We start from the raw sequence: 17,097 nt of genomic DNA, 5'->3' as shown, positions 1-17,097 counted from the left end.
CTCTTCAGCTATGGTACACACTATTGTTTTGGGGCCGTAGTTGGGGCGCATGCAGGCGATTTCAGAACGACGTGTGGAAGGGCCCCAGGTGTCATTTGTATGCATGCAGCACCTGCTGAAATTCCCTCTTCATTATAACAGTTAAAGCTGCAGGAGCCCTGCCCTCTTTTGTTTCTGGTCACTCTAGTATAACTCCTGCAGCTTTAACTGTTGTGATGAAATTAAAGTCATCACTGGTGCCTTCCCTGTATGGGTAAAGTGGAGTATCATCAGTAAATAACCTGGTTGTCATGGCTACCAGGGAAGTTGTGCACATGCTCATTTGTGTTGCAGTGTTGCGTTTCCCCCCCCCCTCCAGATATTGTTGTGGAATTGCGCCAGTTGTTGCTTGAGCATAGGATATTGGCTATTTTACAGTGGGTATTGGCCCTGGTGGTGTAGCAGCTGCAGATGTTGTGGTGACATCAGATTGCACTGCAATTCTCCCATCTTATATTTCAGGTCTCTAGTACGAGCATTTATTTATTTGTTTGTTATATTCACCCTTTTCTCCAATGAGCCCATTCCTCTCCATTTTATCCTCACAACAACCCTGTTGAGGTAGGATAGGCTCCCCAGTCCAACACTATAATCACTACATTTCACTGTTCTCAGTTTTAAGGACGCAGTCCTGTTGGGATGGCCATGGACCTCCAAACTCAGGGGCTTATATGGCCATCCAGGGCAGAGTGAGAGGAGCAGTGGAGGTGATCTTTGCCATCATGCTTCTCCCGCTCAGCATTTGGGCTAGATGGACTTTTTTTCCTCATCTAGCTGGGGATTCAAAGAGCAGGAGGGAAGGAGGCTGGAGAGGCCTGGGGATATGGTGTAAACTGACTGCCCCAGTCCCCTCCCCTCCCCTGGCCACTAGCATACCCCCTTTCCCTCCTGACCACTGACACACACCCCTGTTGTGACCTTGGAGAGGCAACCAGCAGGGTTCTCTCCATGCTATCTGTGGGGGCAGGGGACAGGGAGCCTGGATTCCTGGCTCCAAGGTCGGAGTGGTGTCTCCAACCTCAGATCTAGGAATCTGGACTACCCTTGATCCCCAACCCACCCCAGCTCTACCATTGTTACCTAATTTAATCAATATGTATTGCCTCTCCCTTGGGATTTGTGTGTGTGCCTATGTCTCTGACTTCTCATGTGATTTGCATCCCACCCCATGTTTTGCTTTCCACCTCATTAGACAAAGTACACATGCAAATTAATTTATGAGCTTTCAATTTTAGAAACATGTTTACAAATTTCTGTTGGAATTGATCATCCAGGGGATGCCGAAGGATGGCATGGTTTTTAATGAGAATGCAGAATTCTCCAGCAGAGAGCAGAAATATTGTAAAAGAGGCCTGCTATTTTACTTCCGTGGTGCAACGGCAAGAAGCAGGGCAATTTTCCTTCACCAGTAAATTCTCACATCCAAGCACTTCTGCTAAGTGAATGCAGCTGGGGCGCTTATCTTCATATCTGCAAGGATTGGCTGAAAAATGAAAGAATATCACATTACACACAAGATATCGGGAAAGATTCAACTTCCATAGACTCTTATCTGAGGTACAATGATATTTTGGTTAAGGTTTTGGATTTTAAAATCAAACCTGAATATTCTTTAAAAGAAAAAGAAAAAACCACTGAAAATATTTATTTAATTATTTTATTAGCAGTAGTTTCATTGACTATAATGAGTAATTAGTTTAGCAGTGCTAGTAAAAATCAAGAGAAAGTTGGGCACAGTTTTATGCATTTGATGCACATGATGTAGAAGTTATACATGTACCTTAAGCCTGGAGGATATATGTTTAAAATTCTCTCTTTCTTTCTGACCTGGTTCACACATAACAAGAAGCCACCATGGGTAAATTTTCCTATGGGGCTTCTCACTCCATTTTGTATATTCAGAGCATGGTGGAGGTTCACTGTAGCTTCTCGTTGTGTGTGAACCTCGTTGTGTGTGAACCTGCCAACAACCCCCCCTCGCCAGGTTCGCATGTAACGAGAAGCTTTGGCATTCCCCCATCACACCCTGAATATTCAAAATAGCCACCACTGCTGCAACAAGAAACCCCATGAGGACATTCACTCACAAGTGGCTTCTTGTAACATATGAACCAAGTGTTAATATTGCATGGATTGTTGTGTGATCTTGGAGATAGAGATATGATACAAAGCCATGACTAGAGACAGAGAGCAGGTACAACTGACCAAGTGATTTCAGTGCTTTTGGTGGATGACTTTTATTGATTAAAAACATTGTTCCTTTAATAATGGCTTCCCCAAACTGGTGCCAGTAACCCGGCTGTCTGGGGATTAAGGGAATATAATCCATCCCATCCGGAGGGCATCGGACTGGGGAAGGCTGCTTTAATACTGGATTTTCTTTGCACCTACTGCATAGTCCATCATCACAAGCTGCAGGGCAGTCCCCACAAGGTGGTCCTGACTTATATGGAGTTTTAAGCGAATCTTCTATGTTCCCTCTAAAACGATAAAAGTGAATAAATAGGTACTATAAACAAACAACAATGCATTTGTGCTTACTGTAACACCCATGTCACATCAGTAGGTAATTAGAAAACTATTTTTACACATCGGTAGGTAATTAGAAAACTATCTTTAATAAATCAACTAATAGCAGGAAAGAATTTTACAAACTTTTTTGTGCCACTTTTTACACTATTAGATTGGTCAGTGATTGGCATTTGTACTGTCCCTACAAATATAAGCTCTGTGTTCATGACATGGGGCAACGGCTCACTCAAAGAGAAGTTGCAGGTCAGTCATGGTACGCTGTGTCTGGCTATTTGCATTTGGTGGGAGTAATCTACTCATGGCAGGGTTGTTGTTTTTTTAGAAAAATTCTAGACTACCCTTCATCTGGACAGATTCCAGGGTAGTGTACTGTAAAAACAAAAACAAAATAATAACCAATCACCCTTCATATAACATAAAACTTTGAGCCCAAAACAACAACAACAACAACATATTTCTTACCCGCCTGTCCAATTTGATCAAGGCGGGGAACAACAGCAAGCATAAAATACATAAAATACTGATTAAAAACATAGTATACACTGTTAAAAAACATCCTAAAACATCCTAAAAGCATACTAAAAACATCCTAAAATTCCACTGGATAGGCCTGCTATAAACAACCATAAAACTGCAGACCAATTTAAAATGCAAGGGCAAATAAGAATGCCTGTTCCCAGGCTCAGTTTAAAGTGCTAGTAAATTTGCATAGGATTGTCGACATAATTGTAAAAACAGCAGCAGCAACAACAACAAATCCCATTTTTCATTTTGTTTGAATCTAGTCATATATCTGTGCAGAAAAAAAAAATGGCAAATATAGTGACTGATCTGTAACTCCCCTGAAATATTAATAAATGACTACCAAGGGCATGGTCCAGGTAATGTTATGCACATTTAATCCTCACTGAGTTTCTTCGCTATCAATGAGACTGTAACTGGATGATGTCCTAAATACTACGAATATCTATTGAAATCCTGAGTTAATACATACGCAGGGCAGTACTGGCAAACATAGTAGTGCTTGAAGTAGGCTCTGGGACAGTGGGCCTCATAACAACCAATTAGGTAAGAGTTGTACCAAACCACCTGCAGATATAAAAAACATCCACACAAGAAAATATGTCAACATTTATGTTTTCTAAACCGGAGCTATGAAAATGTACATTTAACAATGGCACTTAACGAAATATCCAAAATATCATCACGTTGCGTTGCATATAATTTTCAGCTGGTGGGATTCTAAAGTAATAAATAATTCACAAAATTCTAGCCATTTTCATCCACTGGGATAAGAAGCACGACAATTTATATACAATTGTGAATGTGAATGATATGAGAGCCTGAGGAAACTGCTGAAGCAAAGAAATGTTGGAGATACCAGTAGAGGCTCTGATTTTGATGGGGCTGTGAAACCATTCTAGGTTTCTGTGATAACCAGCCAGAACTTTAAAGGAGCTCTCTGAGGTGCTGGAGGCTACCCCCAAAATATGCAGCTAACATGCATTAGACAAAAAATATGAAATGTTGTTTGGGTTACCTGAGTGTAATGCCCAGTTACGGCATTTTGGGTTACCTGTCCAATGCCATACTTGAAATATTTCTCCTCATCGTACCAAGTCTGAATTACTGTAGACCATTGAGTAGTTGCAGTTGACATGAAAATATTTTCACCACATACTGTTCCGTCTAGAAGTGTAGAGAGTAAGCATTATTTTAAAAAATGAGATTAGTGGTAAAACATGACCACTAATCTCCTTTGCACATGAAAGGAGACATTAGATGCTTTGGAAGAAACAAATAGAAAAAGCATGTTGCGTTTTCAGAATGACGTTACCTTTCTTCACTCCATATATAATAACTATACAGGAATGTATCTACTTGGAAGGAGGTGGGTGGGTGTTCCAAATTGGTATTCCATTATTATTATTATTATTATTATTATTATTATTATTATTTATTTATATAGCACCATCAATGTACATGGTGCTGTACAGATTACACAGTAAATAGCAAGACCCTGCCGCATAGGCTTACAATCTAATAAATTAATTTTATTAATTAATAATTAATTAATAAATAAATAATAAATAAATAAATAAATAATAAATAATAAAATTAATAAATTAATTAATTTTGGTTAATTTATCCAAAATTCATGAAGTTGACCCAGTATTTTGAGGAAAAATAGTTTTGTGAAATGGTCTCTCTCCCAACTTCATTTTTCCAAATCATTTTGCTGATTCTTCAGCACATTTACTTGGGAGTAAGTCCCATTCAACTCAACGGGCTTAATTTCATTAGTTATGCATAGGATTTCACTGTTAATCTCCTTGTCAGGATGAGGCCTGGTCTCCCTGGCATGGATCCCGAATTGGACTTGGAGCCTGAAGAAGAAGTAGATCAGCCAAGAAAGGAAGAGGGGCAGGAGATTCTCAAGGACTCTGCAAGAGTCAAGGAGGAATCTCCCCAGGAGCTTATCGAACAGGAGGTCCAGGCTCAGAGATCATCTTCCCTCCCACTCACTGGGAACTCAGACTTTGTCAGAGAGGGAGGGAGCATCTGAATTGACAGATCCCAGAGTTGTTGCAGGGTCAAGTGGGTGGAGTTGAGAGGAGATGGGAGGCAGTCCGCTAGGCTAACCACTCTCCAGAGGTTACAGCTTGAGGACTGTCCCTGAAGGAGGTGTCTGGTAAAAGCCTGTCAGGCATGACTGGAAACTGTCCTTGATTTGCTAGGCTAATGAAGCTTTGAGAATAGTTCCTAGCACTCACACTCCTTTCAGGTGTGAAGAAATGTCTATTTACTGAATAAAGCTTTGTGGATTGCATGGCAGACCTCTTTATTGTCTCACCTTGTGGTGGGAGAGGTTGGAATCATGACATCTCACTGCCCCCCCCCCCATAAAAGTAGATGTACTTTTAAAAGAGGCATCTTTATTTATTATTTGCAAGACATTGTTTTCTTTAGCTGAATGCGAAAGCTGTTTTTTTCCTAGTAGTTGGTGCACTACAATTTTATATTTTTAACACGTCTGCTTCAAACACTGCCCTTTTTTTTTGAGGGGGTATTTGACATTGCACTTAAAGTGGGCATTTTTCTGCAGCTATTTAGCTGCTGTCAGATATAATGGCAAAGGAAGCAGCCATTTGGAATTCCCCCCAACACCTCAGAACACAGCTTCTTTGGGGGGGGGGAAATATGTTGGCCACTCCAGTTAGTTCCTCCCAAAATAATTTTGCCTCAGCTTTGAAATATAACTGAATGCAAACAATGACTTTTAAGGTGAGTGAGACAGCTAAGAAATGGTCTTTGTCAATTAGGACTAGCTGTAATTTCTATATCTCTGAAAATGAAAATACAAGAGTTGTATTATTATGGTGGCCTGTTAAAGGCAATATGTATAAGAACATAAGGATCGGACTGAGATCCAGCAAGATCTAAAGAAAACTACTAGTCCAGCACTCTGTTCACACAGGGGCCAACCAGTTGCCAACCAGGGACCAACAAAGCAGCATATGGTGCAATTGCACTCCCCACACCCATATTCCCCAGCAACTGGTGCACACAGGCTTACTGCCTTGGATACTGGAGGTAGCGCATAACCACCGGGGCTGATAGCCTTCTCCTCCAGGAATTTATCCAGCCCCCTTTTAAAGCCATCCAAATTGGTGGCCAACACCACGTCTTGTGGTAGTGAATTCCATAATTTAACGATGTGCTGTGTGAAAAAATATTACCTTTTATTTGTCCTGAATCTCCACCAGTCAGCTTCATGGGATGACCCTGGATTCTAGTATTTTGAGCAAGGGAGAAAAATGTCTCCCTATCCACATTCTCCACACCATGCATAATTTTGTACACCTCTACCATGTCTCCCCTTAGCCTCCTTTTTTCCAAGCTAAACAATCCCAGTTGATGTAACCTTCCCTCATAGGGGAGATGCTTCAGCCCCTTAATCGTATTAATTGCCCTTTTTCCAGCTCTGTAATACCCTTTTTTAGGTGACCAGAACTGTACACTTGCTTACATTGAACCACATCTGGTATTTGGATGCTCCCTCTCTCAGCTTGGAGAGATCCCTTTGGAACTCACAATCTATTTGTGTTTTAACGACCTTAAATAATTTGATGTCGTCGGCAAACTTGGCCACTTCACTGCTCACTCCTAAGTCCAGATCGTTTTATTATTATTATTATTATTATTATTTATTTATATAGCACCATCAGTGTACATGGTGCTGTACAGAGTAAAACAGTAAATAGCAAGACCCTGCCGCATAGGCTTACAATCTAATAAAATCATAGTAAAACAATAAGGAGGGGAAGAGAATGCAAACAGGCACAGGGTAGGGTAAGCAGGCACAGGGTAGGGTAAAACTAACATTATTATTATTATTATTATTATTATTATTATTATTATTATTATTATTTATTTATATAGCACCATCAATGTACATGGTGCTGTACAGATAACACAGTAAATGGCAGGACCCTGCCGCGTAGGCTTACAATCTAATAAAATCATAGTAAAACAATAAGGAGGGGAAGAGAATGCAAACAGGCACAGGGTAGAGTAAGCAGGCACAGGGTAGGGTAAAACTAACAGTATAAAGTCTGCGCAACATCAAGTTTTAAAAGCTTTAGGAAAAAGAAAAGTTTTTAGTTGAGCTTTAAAAGCTGCGGTTGAACTTGTAGTTCTCAAATGTTCTGGAAGAGCGTTCCAGGCGTAAGGGGCAGCAGAATGAACAAGTTGAAAAGAATTTGTCCCAATAACGATCCCTCTGGGTCCCCACTGTTTACTTCCTCCAACGGGAGACTTTACCACTTATTCCTACCATTTATTGTATGTCCACAACCCTATGAAATATGGTAGGGAGTTACTACTGCATGCAGAAAAGGCCATAGACCTGAATGAGATTGGATAGGGAAAGAGAAGATATGACGATACGTGTGGGGAAGAACAAATATTATTTGATGTTCCTTTTTTTAAATGTTCCTTTTTTAAAATAATAATAATAATAATAATAATAATAATAATAATAATAATAATGCCATAGATTCAGATGGGCTTTTATATTTCATATCTGAAACTTCACATTTTCTGTAAACTCACTTGGTGACTTTTGGAAAGCCCTTCTTTTCTTAGTCCCAAGCACCCAACTACCCACCCCGTCCGTATCTGCTGTATGGGGAAATATAATGCTAGCCGATCAGTATTGCTGTTGATTGTAAGGAGTACTTGATGCTATTTAAATGTGTGTTGTATTACACATGAGCCTCGTGTGGCGTAGAGTGGTAAGTGTCAGTTACTGCAGCCAAAACTCTCCCCACGGCCTGAGTTCGATCCCGGCAGAAGCTGGTTCTTAGACAGCCAGCTCAGGTCGACTCAGCCTTCCATCCTTCTGAGGTCAGTAAAATGAGTACCCAGCTAGCTGGGGGAAAGGTAGCCGCGACTGGGGAAGGCAATGGCAAACCACCCCGCTACAATGTCTGCCAAGAAAATGTCAGCGAAAGCAGGCGTCCCTCTAGAAGTCAGCAATGACTCAAGTGCTTGCATGAGAGGTTCCTTCCCTTTCCTGTATTATACATGCATGGCATTCTTGTACTGTGCTTATTGATAGCTCTACTTACTGACAGTCCTTTTCATTTGTGGACTGTGAGATAAAGTACATTCTCTTGCCCAGCATTTGGAATTCTCAGCAGCTTTAGGATTCCATTCCTAAATGAAGAGAAGATTCAAAAACCGTTGAGAATGTATAATGCAAAAATATAGAAAGCAATGATCTCTGCGACTATTTGGGAACCTTCTGGGGTAGGGCTCCTTGAACTGCTAGTGTAAAGGCAATCACGCAGCTATTCCATCTTGGTTTTTTTCCTTATCAGCTTTTTTTTTTTCTGGTAGGAAAAAAAGATGAAAGAAGCTGTGGGAAAAACACAGGAGGACTACAAGTGGAAGATGACATCATCTGGACTCGCCATAAAATTCCAGGAATGAAGTGGAATAATGGCACTAAGAAGCCTCGTTTAGGAGCACTCATTGTCAGTTTTCAGCGTTCTTCAAAACTTGTTTTTGTCCATTCGGATATTACATTGACTTCCTCCAAAGTGTTGTTTGAATATTTGATTAGGAATGTGTGCTCCTTCACTCTCTGGTGTGGCTCCACTCTCCTACTCCTTGATGGCCTTAGCCATGGTTTAGCATTACATCTGCTGAACCCCTGCCAATCCTGATTAATGGCACTAACCAGATTGCTTGTCCAGGGTTTTTTAAAACCCACTTCAAGCTCTGGTTAAGATGGTGCTCTAAACTATTATTAGACTATTATTTAGTTACTCCTCCAATAAAGTTGTCAACGTTCAAAGTGAGGAAGGGGAGATTATTATTATTTTTATACAGGGAGATCATTTTTTTTCTGAGGGGGAAAGAAAATGTAAGAAGTAAAAGCAACCAGGGGTGTGAATTTTATCTGACCAAAAGAATATGAAACTAAGAATTGAGGAGATGTATTGTTATGCTTCGAGACTGCTCCACCCCATAATAATGATTATCTCTCAGTTAGGTCAACCTTGCTTATGCAATGTACATTTGCATGGTGAATTCCTGTGCTGACTTATGGCTTCCCTCCCCATTAGTGGGGTAATACTTGCATATGATCTATCTGTGCCAGTTGCTTCATTGATATTAATATGTTAATGAACAAAATACTTTACAACCCTTATCTCATCAGTCTTCAAAGGAAAGCTGATAAGGTTCTTCAGGGAACTCTTGACATGGATGGGATTTGAACTCACAACTCCTGAATCTGAGTGTAGGACTCCCTTCAACGGGTTGGACTGGTTTTCATGTAAGCAAAAGAACTTCCAAATGGCCAAGCTGCAATCCTGCAACACCTACTAGCGAGCAGCCGTCATTGAACTCAGTGAAGTTTATTTCTGAGTAAACAGGATTGAACTGCACATGAAATGCACAACTCCGTAAGTCTAGCATTCGCTTTGATGATTGCTATGAATGTTTTCTTCTGGCACAGAAGCAGAATTAAATATGTAAAGCAGCCTTCCCCAACGTGGTGCCCTCCAGATATGTTGGACTATAGGCTGTTGCCACCTACTACTTCTAGACATACATTACTTCTAGCCTTTTTTTAAAAAAAAATCTTACCATCCTCAGCATGTTGCTAGCAGTTGGTTTCACTCCTCTCCGCAGGGCATTGTGCGTGTCAACAATCTTTTGCTCAGCTGCATTGGTAGTTGATGCATTAGCAAATTTTGCTGCAGCTCTCTAAAGTGAAATAGTAAGTCATATTCCTCATATTATGAATATGATTATAAAATACTTTCCATTACACCCATACAATGTTAGTGTTCTTGAACCATGGCCAAGCTGCAAAAGAACATCCTAGTCCTCATTTGCCTCCAGGTGGCTCTTCTGAGATAAATTAAACCTGGGTGGGAAATGTTGTAATTGAAAGGTGCCTAGTGACAATATGGAACACAGCTGGCCATGGAGCAAAGCTATAATGAGTAGTCCTCTATGTCCATATCCACTCCAGTGGCCCCTGCCAGTGGCACTGAACTGTCTCTGATATGGATACTCTGAATGGATTCACAGTTGCTAAAACCAACAAGACGTTTGTCATTAATTTTAGAGGGATAGAAAACTGTTGCACTATCTCTCTTTGTGTTTCAGAAATCCAGAACAAATTGTGTAAATGCTAGCTACATTTATTTGGCTGCATCACTGAATTCAGTAAAGATTTCTTCCAGTTTTGTGTGGTCAGAGGGATGCAGCTAGGATACGCTAATCAGCAAAACTCAAGCTCACCGAAGCTCTTCTAAATCCATCTCCAAGCTCATTCCGACGTGAGTTCATATCATATTCATGTACATTTTTCAAAAGTATGCATTTTTCATGTACACATTTCAAACATACACATGCTGTATAACAGAATTTTCTTTGGTCTGTGAATCACATTGCAGGGTCACATTGCATGGGCCTTGACTAGAGATGTGAATGCCCAGAAAAAAACCAGAAAAATTTGGAAAAAAAACCCATTTCCCTCCGTTTTTTCCTTAAGTCTTTTTTGGTTTTGTTTTCGGAAAAATTGAAAAAATGAAGAAAAAATGGATTATAGAATGTTTTATTTTAACAATATTAATAAAATGTTTAAGAGAAGGTATTCAGATATTTACTTTGCCAAATGATTCCTAAAAACTATGTACAGTATCAGGTTATTACAATTTCTATGCACCGAGGAAAAGCAAGTTCTAGGTTGCAAACAGACTAAAATGCAAGAGCAAGGTGCATTTCTGCCTCTAGGGGGCACTGCCACTGAAACTGATAGTGATAGCTATAGCTCAGAAAATGAGTCTAATTAAATTTCATGCATATTCATTGAATTTCGCTCCCCCGTTTTTTCTCTGTTCTTTTTATGGGAATGGGTGCTTTATGTCTGCTTGACACTGTGGAGGTCTGGTGGAGACATAAATAATTTTCTTGGTTACTAATGTTGATGGTTTCTTCTTTGTTGTTTGTCTTTGCGCCTCATAAGCTGGCAAAACGAAAAGAGGTTCCTTACAGTTCAGGAGCTTGTAGCTCCATTTGTTACCAAAATTGTAAAAATTGAATTAAAAAAAGTAAATTCAATTTGTAATAATTGCTTGAACGCACTGTACTTTTAATATACCAAATGTGATTTTATGCCAAACCAACTTGTACATAATTACATTTTATGTTCTTAAAGTAACAAAGTGACTTTAAATTTGCAAAAGTGCTAATACTTTTTTCTCTCCAATTTTTCCAAAAAATTCCGTTTCCCCACGGAAAACCCCTGAAAAAAAAATCCCCCCCCCATGGCTTCAAAATTTCCATGGCTTCAAGGCTCTGTGTTCAGAACCTGCAACTTGGATAAATCCTGATTAAAAACAAACTGAAAAAAATTTCTCATACATCCCTGGATTCAGTAGTAGAATGTATTTGGAAAATTAAAATGAATGTTTAGGTTCACCAAGTTCCAGTTTTGCCTTTGAAAACATATGGAACAATCCAGCCAAAGTTAAGCACTTTTATGTCCCTGCGGAGAAACTGATCTTTGTGAGGGAAAAGTTTACATATAATACACATAAATATTATATGTAAAACCAGGGCTGAAGATGAAGGGGTTAATTATATGAGGAAAATTAATAATAAACATCTCTAACCAGTTTACACATAAATATTAAATGGCAGTATTTAAAATACAGAATAAAAAACAATTTCAACCACAATAACAATTCTCAGACTTCAAAGCTTGAAACGGACATGAAGGTGAGAAATGTTGTCCTCAAAGTGTTTTGCAAAGTCAGCCCCAACATGTCTGGTATATAGGGTGACTATATTTTGGAAACCAAAAAGGAGGACAACATGGTCGCCCCCAAGGGGGCATGTCCAGCACCAAGGGGGCGTGCCCACCCGAACATAGCCTTGGTCACACGTCTGATTTTACAGCATACATTTAAGACAAATCTGTTCTACATAACATCTTAATGTTAAAATCACTGAAATAAAGAACAAGTGAGAGATTCAATGTATCTTAAATTAACTTCACTCACTCCTACTTTTGTAGGTTTTGCTGTACTTTGAAGCTTTTGCTATACTCTGTGTGTTACATTCACCCCTTCCCTCAAATATCTCTTCTGACTGTATCTTCACTCATTGCAAGCTGCTGTTGTTGTTAACAGGGTTTGCTACTGGCCCCAGATCTGTTTCAAATTTGGTGTGGCTAAAGCTCTATCTAAATCCTATCATGGTGCAAAGTTTCATCTCTTTATCTTTTAAAATGACAATTTTAAAATAATAATTTTAAAACCTCAATTTTTAAAAAAATCCTAAAAAATCAATGGATAAACGGATCTGTTTCAAATTTGGTATGACTAAAGCCCTTCCTAAGAGCTACCATTGTGCCAAGTTTCATGTCTTTATCTTAAAAAATGACGGAGTTATAAGCATTTTTGTTAATTCCCATTAGAGCTGCTCTTGGAAAAAAAACGGATTTCCTCTCCCCCTCCCAGATTTGCCATCAAAATCTGGTCATATGGTCACCCTAGTATTTATTTATTTATTACTCTAGACCTGAGTCAGAGGAGAGATGCAATGTCAACCTAGCATGCTGATTATTACTGCTAGGGAGCTTGAATGGGGGTGTTGGTGAGCTTGCCACAAGGAGAAGAGCAGTGTCTTCAGAAGAGGCTGAGAGCCTGGAGAAGACCGCAGCTGGTAGGCCTGGAAGCCAAGCTGGAAGAAGGAAGCAGGATCAGAAGAAGGCTGGCAGGTTTGAAGACTCCATGAGGAGGTTTTGGGGATTGCTGAAGCGTGCCAACAGCTGATAGTGTAGGTCCAAAATCACAGTAGCTTCAAGAGAAGTCTGTTAAACTGGATTAAAATTTACCAAGTGGTAGACAAACTTCATCAGAAGGAAGACATTGGCTGAGTTCGGACAACACGCTAATCAACAGTTGTTTCCGGTTCTGTTCCTAATACCCCCCCCCCCCGAAGTTGATTAGCGTGTTGTCCGAACCCAGCTATTGACTTGAATTGCACAATTAAACAACCCATGGTTGTTTAATCATTCCTGCTCACTCTCCAAACCCCCACAGTTGTTTGATCATGTGAACTGGGTCTACATATGAAGCCCTTAGTAGCACACCAGTGGTTTAACTTGGGTGTAGTTTAATAGGGGAATTGGCTTAGGTTTGGTTAGGGTTAGGAACTACAGCTTATATAGCCTGATTTGTGATGTCATTAGCATACTATTATATATTTTTGTTTAGTGCACCTCTGCTCTGTTTGTCTCATGTCTAATGACCAACCACCTTAAGATAAGGTGTATATTAAATAAGAGGGTTTCATTTTATGGTGGTCGCAGAAGTGAATGGTGGGATATAACCTACACGGCATGTCTTCCACATATTGGTGGTTATAGCAGTGGGATGCACCAGTAAAGGGCTGATCTTCCACAGGCCCACTGATTTAAATGGGAGAGAATTAAATATATGCTAGTACTGTGCTACCACTCCACACAACGTTAAGAAACTTACAGCTCCGGCAGATTGTTGCAGCAGAGCAGCAAGACTCAGCGAGGCAATGAGCACGATCATCTCTGAAAACAAAAGAACATCTTGGCTTTCTCTTACATTTGCTCCTTATAGCATTTATTATTTATTCATTATTTAATTTTTAGCCTAGCTTTATCCCCCCAAAATGGTGCTCAAAGCAGGCGACAATAAAATACAGACTAAAAACAAAATCGTAACATAAAAACAAAAATGAAATAAAAACATGCAATAAAAGAAATAAACACCATTCAACCACTTATGCAGTTGGCTATGAAGATTGCCTTTACAAAGTTGCCTGCTGGCCTACACTCCACCTCCTCTCATTTCTGTGCCACATGTATCTGTACAATGATGCATCAGACTATGAGGGCTGCTCCTGGCATAATGACCCTGAACCCAGGGCTGCTGCCAGACTATTTTGTGCCCTAGGCAAGGCAACCTACTTGCACCCCCCCCAAAATTGCATGGAAGTCCGATTGTGTGCATCTGGAATTCACTGGGACTTACTTCCGTGCGAATGCAACCCGCTATGCATCCTGGCATCCCCATCCCCTCCGCATGTTTACTCAGGGGAATAAGGCTTCCGAGTAAGGAGGCATAGGCGGAGCAGGCCGCACTGGTGCCTCCCGGTGCAACGCTTTCTCGGATGCAAATCCCATTGATCCACGTGTGCAGGATCGGGCAGGAGAGTTTGCCTTGCGAGGAGTCCACAAGTCCCTAGCTTTCCTGGGGGAAGGGAGAGGGAGTCCTGCTTGCCTGGACATCATGGCCTGTTTGAGGAGAGAGGTGAGGTGACCTGGTGCCCTTTCCTCAGGAGTAAGACAGAGGCTGGCTTGAGCCAGGGTGGAGCTCGCCACGTGTTTTTTCTTCTTCTGGCGGTGGCGGCCTCCCAGCTCTGGGAGGGCAGCTTCCGGGGGGAAGTCCGAATGTGGAGCCGCCACCCCAGCATCCCTGGCTTCGCTTCGGCTGGGCGGGCACGGGGCACCATCTCGCCTGCCGAGGCCCAGCTGAATCCTCGGGCCAGCCCGGGCCAGCTCACAGCCATCAATGCGCTTGAGTGCTGCGCTGCGCGGCACCCCTCTTAGCTTGGCGCTCTAGGCGGTCACCTGAGCGCCTCTATGGTAGCACCAGCCCTGCCTGAACCACTCTATAGCAATGACAATTTGACCCAAGCAACATTATGGGATTCGCTACATTAAGGGAAAAACCCACAACCTTACCAGTCCCCCCCCTCGGGTCTTTCCACATTCACTACAGGCTCCTTTAGATAGTGACACTCAGTGACCACTAGATTTGGAATCGAAAACTTCCCCTCTGGGCAATGTTTCATAAAGTTCAATGAAAGAGCACCATCTGGTGGCAGAATTAATCCCCTGATTATTTTAAATACTCCATTGTCCCCATTTTTTTTTTAAAAAGCAAGATTCCCAGGGGGAGGAGGTGTCCTGGAGGTTGACGCCACCTTGTAAAGGACCTGCAAACATCTGTGAGTGGCCAGTCATGAGCGTGTGGTAAATCACTCACGTAGAGAAGCTCTATGGCAATAGGACAACACAAAGAGTTTGTTCAGTCAGTGCTCATTTTAAGAGTGTGAAAGCTCTGCTTTTGCACTTCCAATTCCCGAAAAGCAAAACTAGACTGCATGGTGTTTAGTTGGTCTCCTGGTTCCTGTGTTCAGCAGGAGGAGCTGTGGAACCAGTGTGTGGGTGGAGGAGGCTCATGTTATCTTTTGCAGACTTATTGTGCCATAGTGCCCAACCAAGCAACATGGGAAACAGCCATCAGGAGAACTCAAAAAGGCCTGAGGAAATGCCAAAATGGTGGGACTGGGGTGCATCCTAAATGACTATATAGTGCAGTGGGGCTTTGGACCACATTGCCAAAATACATAGGTTCACAAGCAGTAAGATGAAGTAGAAAAAATGGCACTGTGGCCGAGTTTATTAGCTCAGCTTCTCTTAGGGAGAAGTATAGAAGAATTAGAATAAAGATGTCTTGAGGCAAAAAGGAACAGCAGTTTAAATGCCTGCGGGCATAGTTTCACTACAGATTCGCTGCCCACTCCCATGAAGACAGTCCTATTGAGTTCTACTGGGATTACTTCCCAGTAAGTGTGCAGTGTAATTTCCTCTCTCCAGGGAAACCTGGGAACGTTTCTGTCTGTGAGGGAACTCTAATAGAATTGTGAACAACCTAACGAAGCTGCAATTCCCAGGATTCTTTGTGGAAAACCATGACAGTTAAACTGGTATAAACCATATATATATATATATATATATATATATATATATATATATATATATATATATTATAGATTTGCTCCAGGATTACAGCTACAGGAGCAAGGATAATGCTGTTTTAATAATCTTACCTTATTATTCAGAGTAAGACTGGAAGTACCTTCTTTGCAGCTTTAAGGATTTTATGAAAGTCAATGGATGGCATTAGGATGTTTATATATCCCCTTGCTTCCTGCATTGCAGAGTGAGTCGGTGTCTGGCAGTAAATTACACACCTGCAATTTTCCCTAGACACAAGTTTGGATTTGTCATAGGTTCTTCTTAAAACAGTTTTAGTCCCTGGAATTTACCAACAATTTCCTATACAACAACAAACCTTTACTTATTAAGGCATTCATTAGTGTCAGACAACATCTTATAAAGGAGTGATAAATTGATAATTGTGCCTGTCCTTTCTCCTGGAGTATAATTTACTTGGAAGCGAGTCTCAGTTCTTTCAACAAAATCTACTTCAGAAATTGTTTATGACTGCAGACTGAAATTCCACTATCATAGCTGTGTGTTTTTAGAGCCTGGAATGTTCTATTCAATTGTTATTCATTTTTTACTTTGTTAGGGGCATTTTAATAATTACACAAATTGAACAATGTGTGCAACGGACTGACGTATAAGACCAAAAGCTGTTCAAACAGAGGAGGCTACTAAATTCCTATTTCTCAAAGGTCCTCTCTTGTAATTAAATTTGTAGATTACAACAGTTAATGTGTGTGTGTGTGTGTGTGTGTGTGTGTATAAAGGTTAGTACATTTGATATTCCTATCATAGATATAGACAATCTCAGGATTTTAAGTGTCAGGAAATTTTCTGGATTTGAAAGCTTGCTTTAGGGAAGCATTTTCTTCTACCTTTACTTGCTGATTTTTTGCTGGTCTGTATCTGCTGACACCCAACTGGTATTTCCAGCACACCAACAGTCAAGTCACTTATGTTCAGTTATTGTTTATGTTCAATTAGCATCAGGATGAGGACACAACTGCTGTACGTTTCTTCTGTTGTTATGCTTAGGTAGATTAAGGATTCATTGGCACATGATAATTTAGCATGAAAAACATGAGACAATGACTAACATAATGTTCCAAATAATCTCTAAATTATTGCTATAAAGTTCAAAATCAAGTAATAAAAAATGCTGG

At 40.6% G+C, this 17,097-nt stretch overlaps 1 protein-coding gene across 1 annotated transcript; it reads right to left on the bottom strand.

Annotated features, from left to right (window-relative positions):
• Nucleotides 1-1,394: 1,394 nt before the first annotated feature.
• Nucleotides 1,395-13,706, bottom strand: LOC134391940 (serotriflin-like). The gene is made up of 7 exons (XM_063115862.1): nucleotides 13,620-13,706; nucleotides 9,733-9,852; nucleotides 8,205-8,292; nucleotides 4,112-4,260; nucleotides 3,566-3,660; nucleotides 2,431-2,519; nucleotides 1,395-1,522 (listed from the first exon to the last, which is right to left on the bottom strand). The coding sequence occupies exons 1-7, from the start codon at nucleotides 13,704-13,706 to the stop codon at nucleotides 1,395-1,397; spliced, it is 756 nt and encodes a 251-aa protein (XP_062971932.1).
• Nucleotides 13,707-17,097: the final 3,391 nt, after the last annotated feature.

This window comes from Elgaria multicarinata, chromosome 2, assembly GCF_023053635.1.
Source record: "Elgaria multicarinata webbii isolate HBS135686 ecotype San Diego chromosome 2, rElgMul1.1.pri, whole genome shotgun sequence".
Lineage (NCBI taxonomy): Eukaryota > Metazoa > Chordata > Lepidosauria > Squamata > Anguidae > Elgaria > Elgaria multicarinata.
The sequence above is the reverse complement of the archived record's forward strand: the minus strand, read 5'-3'. Positions and strand labels throughout refer to the sequence as shown.

Coding starts and splice junctions, on each gene's coding strand:
- LOC134391940 (XM_063115862.1), bottom strand. CDS start 13,706: ATGATCGTGCTCATTGCCTCGCTGAGTCTTGCTGCTCTGCTGCAACAA. Junction 8,293..9,732: donor CTAGCAACATGCTGAGGATG/GTAAGATTTTTT, acceptor CTCTTCATTTAG/GAATGGAATCCTAAAGCTGC. Junction 1,523..2,430: donor TTGTGATGATGGACTATGCA/GTAGGTGCAAAG, acceptor TTCATTTTTCAG/CCAATCCTTGCAGATATGAA.